We start from the raw sequence: 6,879 nt of genomic DNA, 5'->3' as shown, positions 1-6,879 counted from the left end.
GGGATCTCCCTTGGCTGGAAGTGGGGAGGCAGGATAAGATGGATCCCTCCCCGCAGACCCGAGGTAGGAGCTGGGCACAGAGGTGGGTGGTGAAGAAAGGTCTTGGAGGTTGGCGCTGAGGTTAAGGCGTCCGGCAGGAGGATGGCACCAGAGGACGGACACCGTGACGCAAAACTGGGGCTTTCTGAGGGGCTGCAATTGGAAATGGTAGAAGTGGGAATTAAAAATGACCCGTTGGGTGATTGCTCGTGGTAAAACAGGCTGGAAAGCCACTTCCAACCCACTGCCCTTTTCCAGGGGAGGTGGAAGAGCAGCTCTTCTCATCCAGCCTTCGTCTCTACTTCCTTCCAGGGACAAGAGCCGGCACCTTCCCAAAGTTATCCCTGGCCACCGTTAGGATCTGTCACAACCTTTGGGGTTTGTTTAATTGGGGCGCTTGAGAGGGGGGGAAACCCACAAAGTCCCAAAGGTGTGCAAGCTCGGAGGGAGCGTGTCCGTCGTCTCTCACGGCAATAACAACGTCGAGCGCTGTGACCGGCAGCTTTTCGGAGGAGGAATTCCTCCTTTGTTACCTTTGATGGGGAGGGAACAAATGAATTCCCAATGTATGCAGGGGAGGTCCAGCTTCAAAGCTCCTTTTCCTCCCCTTTTCCCTTCCTTTTGGGCGAGGGGTCCCGTGCACAAACGCTTCCCTCTCAGAGAGGGCGAGCAAAGGTGTCGTGGATCATCTTTAACGTGTAAATTTGCCTCCATCGAGCTAAAACCCATTGGCCGTGCATCAAAGTTTTAATTGCACGAGGAAATCTTTCAGGTATGAGCTTTCGAAGTCTTTACATCCTTTACCTACCACGGCTGACCCAGCCGGGCACCGGTTTTCAGCACCGGAGGTCTGAGCAGAGGTTTCCCAACCCTTTGCCGTGCACCGAACTGCCTGCAAAGCTTTTCCACGCCGGTATTACCAGTGCCAAAGGGCTTTGAGCTCCGCGTTGGCGACGCGATGGTTGTGCCGCTGCTCTGAGCCCGACCTGGTGCCGAGCTGCGCTCTCTGCAGGGCTCGCTTGGCCGTCTGAAACCCGACTCTCTTTTTCGGAGACTTTTCTTGACCTACGCTGCCCGTAAATAGAGCGTGTGCCGTCGTAGGTGAGCGCGCCGACCTTCCTGTCCTGACATCTGACATTTTCTCACCGTGTCGTGGGAAGAGGGGGAAGGTTTCAGCAGGCACCTCGGGTTTTGAGCGTATTTGTGACTTTTCTGTGCTTGTCCCGTGGGTTTTTTTTTCCGCTTTCATCCCTTCTCCCTATGGAAGAGGCACGTTACTGCCTTGGGAACGAGCGCTGGTAGGTGGTGGTGGATGAGGAAGGTTGTCACTCGGCTGGAAGCTTTTTCTCGTTTGAATTGTACGTAGGATTGTGCTTTGCCTTTGTTAACGGCTGGAAGCTTTTTCTCGTTTGAATTGTATGTAGGATTGTGCTTTGCCTTTGTTAATGAACCTGAATTCTTGATGTTGCTGTTGTTCCCTGGAATTAGGTTTTTAGGAAGGCGGAAGCAGCTTCGGAGGTGATGATCGGGCATCGGCTGAACACATCCAGCCGCAGAGTTTTTCTGTAATTATTTTTTTTTTCCCCCCTCTCTTCCAGGAGATTCTCTCCCACTCCAGAACCGGAGGCTTTAAGTAAAGTGTCGTTCCCCAAAAGCATGTTAAATTACACAGGGAAATATTGGTTTTGTTTTGTTTTTTAAAGGGAGCTATGTCCCCAGGAGTTGCAGGAACTTCTCCAGGTGCCTTTGGAGTCGGCAGCACCATGCGTGGGTTTGTCTAAAGAAAAATCCCCTGATTGTTGCTCGGTTTGGCCACGCTGGCTGTCGCGGGGACGTCACAGGGGATGTTGATACCTGAAGGACTCGCAGCTTCCCCGCTCTCCCCAAACAACCCACAAAATGTCTGCTCTTGAACTTGGTGGGCGATGGCAGGGGTGGGAGATTTAGCAGGAGGCAAAATAACAAAGTGCTTTCTATGAATCGCCTTGCAGGCCATGGCTGCGGCCTTTTGCCGGTGGCTGAGGTCGTCTTTCCCCTGGAGATGCCGTGAAGACCCCAAGCCCAGGAGCCACCGAGCTTTCCCTTGCCGTTTTATAACCGTGTTATCTCTATAAATATTTAATTTTTTTATTGTGCTCTGCAACGCGTAAGGCTGACCCTGTTACCTGGGTCCTACAGCACAGACATGGATTGGCATCTGAACAACCAGAGGTCGCAGTCGAGGGGCTCTTACCAAAACCCGTGGCGGGTGCGGAGGACCCGTGGCGGTTGCGATGGCAAAGGATCGCTCCCCGCAAGCAGGGATGTTGCGGTGATGCTCTACCAACCGAGTCACGCCAAACCCATCATTTGCTTGATGAATATTCCTAATTAATTGGGTTGGACTCTTGTTCCAGAAATACAGGGGTGCAACTACCCCAAGTTTTGGGGTTTTGTTGTTGGGTTTTTTTTTTACCTTTTTGCAGCTTGTGATAAAATGTGGGGGTTTGGGTTGTGGTTAAGCAGGGTCTTTGCAAACACAAATCCAGAGGTTGGATTTGGGGAGGTTTTGCAGGGCTGGCTCTGCCGTTCGTCTTGGCAGGTGATTTTTGGCAGTCCGAGCAGTGTTCGTGGCCACGTGGAGTTTCTGGAGCCCTGAAAAGCGGTTTGTGATATTACAGCCGATCGCTGCGCTGCGTAACGTGGATCCAGCATCACGTCAGAGCTCCGCGTGCGTGGGGAAAAGGGGAGTGAAAGCCGGGATGCTGGCGATGTTCTGGCTCTCCGTGCAGGGAGGTCACAGTCGAACTTTACCTCCTTCTCTGTTTTTGTGCAAGGCAAAGCAAAAGAAAGAGCGGAAACCTCGGGATTTCCTGAGGCTGCAGAAGTGGGATTGAAGCGTTGCCGTGTCAAAGCCTACGAGGAAAACGAGCTCTCACGCCTGCAGGAGAAGCACATCTTGTTGTGCGGGGAGAGTTTGTGCAGGGTGTAGCCTTTAAATTAATTTTCCCATCTCTTTGGGTTCAGAAGGTTAATGCTGCTCTTCCCCCTCCTCGTGCTTTCTTACAGGGATCGGTAACATCCGTGCTTCGTCCTGCCTCGGCAGCCCGCTCGGATGAGAAATCCTTTTACAGGAGGAAACACCATTCCTCTGCTAATGAGATGGAGCTGCAGGGAAGTTCGTCCTCCGGGTTGTATAATTTGCCTAATTGGGTACACGTGCCTTGATGTCGAGACCGCGGCATCCGTGCAGCTCTGTGTAACGTCTAATAATTTTGGATTTGGGTGGAGAAGGGCTCTCCCGATCGGGTTTGAGCAGCGGTGGTAGGTGTTACTTGCACAACGCTGGAGGAAGGGTGGATATTTAGTCTCTGGAAACCAAAAGGTTAAAGCCCTGTTAGGGTGGGAGCTGGTATTTGGCCAGATAAGTCCGGTTTTTTCTTGGGAAAGGTTTTTAATGTTCAACTAAAAAAAAAAAGTGTATTTAACTCCTTCCTTGCACTCCTGTGAGCCCAAAGCCAGTAACAGGAGGGGCAGGTGACCTGACTCTTCATCAGGGCTTAGTGCTTTGCTGCTGCCCTTCCAAGGGACCCGAACTGCTCTGGCCCCACACCGCGTTTCACCCAGGGACGGTGGGATGGTGCTGGGTGGCCCCAGCAGCTGATCCACAGCTCTTTGGTCACATCTGTGCCACTCAAGCCTGTTTACCCGGGCTCTGGTTTTGCTCTGGCCTCTGCTCGTGTGGATGGGTGGGAGGATGTTCCTATGGAGTAGTTGTTCTTGGCCATTGTTATGGCTCAAAACAACTGCTGAGAGTCAGCTTCTGAAATAATTTCTATGAAATATGTGCCCGTAGGCTCAGCGGTATCGCTGAAAGTTTTTAAATTAACATTATTCCGCAAGTTCTTGTTGCCACGTGGCCTTTTAAGTATGGAAAAGTGTCTGTGATCGCAGGGGAGTGGAGACAGCGAAGGTTTTGCATAATTGCAAGGACCTGGAGACATCCTTCTCCTGCAAAATGTTGGTAGCACAAGGCTTGAACACCCTGGCTTTTCCCAGCTGGCGCCAAGAGCGGCATGGCAGCATCCAGAGGATGGTGAGCCCAAGCTGGTGCCAGCTGGAACGACTCCGTGCCACTCTGTGGCACAACGTGAAGCTCCCGTATAACTCGTCTCATGTAACCAGGAAGGGTTTTTTGGGCTGTTGGAGGTTGATGGTTTGTGGAGAAGCCATCCTGATGGCTTCCCAGGGCAGTTCCTCCTGTCGTTAAACATAGGCTGGGCAGGAATCGTGTTGACTTTCGGCAAGAGGCAGATCCGTGAGGTATAAAACGAGGTCCCTGTGGTTGTCTTGGAAACCTGGGTCTGGTTTCTCCCAAATCCCGTGGTGTGGGGACCCATGGCGTGGGCTGTGCCGCCCATGCCACGCAGCATCTTCTGACCTCTGTGGGTATCCCAAACTCTTGGTTTGGGTCAGGGCTGGCTAGTTGTGTGGTACGCAGTCCACCCAGTTTGGATCTGGGGGCTTGTTGATGAGTTTGGGGAAAGCTGAGGGTCCGCTTCCTGCTGCCTTTGTGCTGGAAGGGCTCTTTCCATGTCGGAGCCTGCGGGATTTGCTCCACCGAGATGTTTGTGTGCGTCGTGCAGCAGGTGACGGCCGTGGGAGGGATGGTTTGGTGCTCTGACCGTACACACGTGTGTGTGTGTCCCCATCCAACGTGCCCCGAGGTCTCTGCCTCTGCTTTGGCTGACACCCCTGTTTGCTGGGGCGGCGGGGGGCTTTCATAAGCACAGAGGAGGTGAAAAAATTGGTGACCTTGACCTGAGCAAGACTTCAAATTCCTGCCAAGCCTCTCCTGGAGGGTAAATGAGCTCCTGGCCCCTCCGCTTGGAGTGGGGGAAAGGGTTAGGGGCCGGTTTGGTGGTGGAGGGGAGTGGGCTGGTATCATGAGGAAGAGGACAGGTGTTTATCGGCACGACACGGGTGTTGTTCTGCACGCGTCTGTCTTTGCAGCAGCTCTGCACCGATGCATGAGTGACGGAGGAGTCGCGCTGCCGGAGGAGCTGGGCTTCGGTCTGAAACACAAACTCTGTTATCTGTTAGCTTTGAAGCAAGAAATGTGTGGGGTTTGGGTGGATAGGGAGGCTCGCTTGAAAAAAGCTTTAGCAAAAGCAGCTGTTGGGTCCTCTTCTTGGACTACTCGGTCTGCTTTAATGCTCCTTTGCAATTCTGCAGAGAGATGTCAGGGTACGCAGTTGTTTTTTTTTTTTAACTTAAAAAAGCACAAAGCTCTTCTTAGGAGGAGGAACAAAATACCAAACGCATCATCTCTCTGTAGCCAGAGCTGAAATGAATGTGTCTGACAAATCTTTTTGCAGCGACGTCCTTGCCCTGCCCATCTTCAAGCAGGAAGAATCGAGTTTGCCTCCTGAAAACGAGAACAAAATTCTGCCTTTCCAGTACGTGCTGTGTGCCGCCACTTCCCCTGCCGTCAAGCTCCACGACGAAACGCTCACCTATCTCAACCAAGGTGAGAGAAGCCCCAGGCCTTGTGCACCTCATGTAAACACCTTAAAAAACCAAAACAAAACCAAACTTTGCCTTTGGAAATTTCCTCTTGGGAATGGAAAGCGTCTCAGTAGTAAATCCCAGATTGGTCCTGTTTGGAAGCGTCACTTCCTTTGCCTTGCTGCCTGCCTTCTGCGTGAATTGCCTGTAGGATTTTAACCGGATTTAAAATTGGCGTGATGTAGGTGGTTAACTGGTGTATTCGTGCTGGGGTGCTCTGTGGGAGGGGGATGTTTTACAGGTTCAAGCTGTACCCGCTGCTTTCAAGTAAAACTGGAAGATCAGGGTTAGCGACCAAAGGAGCAGATGAGGTTTGTGTAATCGATTTCTTCCCTGTTCTTGATCTTGGGTTACTGAGGGTAATTCCTGGAAAGTGCTGCTGCAGGAAGGGGGAGGATTATCTCCTCCTGGAGAGGGGCTGTGGCTGGTATGACACCCCCCTCCACCTAAAATATGACAAGAAAACCCAGCAGAGTGTCTAGTGGGGCAGAAAAATATGTCAAAATGTTGGAGGAGAGATGGCAGTGATGGTGGACAACAAGTTGCCCATGAGCCAGCAATGTGCCCTCGTGGCCAAGAAGGCTGATGGTGTCTTGGGGTGTGTGAGGAAGAGTGTGGCCAGCAGGCCGAGGGAGGTTCTCCTCCTCTACTCTGCCCTGGTGAGGCCACATCTGGAGTGCTGGGTCTGGTTCTGGGTTCCCCAGTTCAAGAAAGGCAAGGAACTACTGGAGAGAGTCCAGGGGAGGGCAGTGAAGATGATGAGGGGACTGGGGCATCTCCCTGATGAGGAAAGGCTGAGGGAGCTGGGTCTGTTCAGCCTGGAGGAGAGCAGAAGGGGATCTCATCAAGGCTTACAGATACCTTAAGGGTGGGTGCCAAGAGGATGGGGCCAGACTTTTCAGTGGTGCCCAGCGACAGGTTAAGGGGCAACGAGCACAAACCAAAACACAGGAAGTTCCACCTGAACATGAGGAAGAACTTCTGTACTGTGAGGGTGGCAGAGCCCTGGCACAGGCTGCCCAGGGAGGCTGTGGAGTCTCCTCTGGAGATATTCAAAACCTGTCTGGACGTGATCCTGTGCAATTTGCTGTGGGTGAACCTGCTTTGGACTAGATGATCTCCAGAGGTCCCCTCCAACCCTGATAATTCTGTGATTAACCATGAGGTGCCCTTGTCTTCTTTCCCCCAGGGCAATCCTATGAAATTCGGATGCTGGACAACAGGAAAATTGGGGAGCTGCCAGAGATAAATGGGAAATTGGTAAAGGTAAGCGAGGTCTTGTCCTGCATTCCT

At 52.3% G+C, this 6,879-nt stretch overlaps 1 protein-coding gene across 1 annotated transcript in view; it reads left to right on the top strand.

Annotated features, from left to right (window-relative positions):
- Nucleotides 1-1,299: 1,299 nt before the first annotated feature.
- TFCP2 (transcription factor CP2) overlaps nucleotides 1,300-6,879 on the top strand; it is a 15,879-nt gene continuing 10,299 nt past the window's right edge. The window contains exons 1-3 of the mRNA XM_009696357.1: nucleotides 1,300-1,337; nucleotides 5,397-5,548; nucleotides 6,776-6,852. Coding sequence (XP_009694659.1) covers nucleotides 1,300-1,337; nucleotides 5,397-5,548; nucleotides 6,776-6,852 — 267 coding nt within the window. The remainder of the gene's footprint in view (nucleotides 1,338-5,396; nucleotides 5,549-6,775; nucleotides 6,853-6,879) is intronic.

This window comes from Cariama cristata, unplaced genomic scaffold (genome assembly GCF_000690535.1).
Source record: "Cariama cristata isolate BGI_N322 unplaced genomic scaffold, ASM69053v1 scaffold2493, whole genome shotgun sequence".
Classification (NCBI taxonomy): Eukaryota; Metazoa; Chordata; class Aves; order Cariamiformes; family Cariamidae; genus Cariama; species Cariama cristata.
Note: the sequence above shows the minus strand (reverse complement) of the source record. Positions and strands in the feature narration are given on the sequence as shown.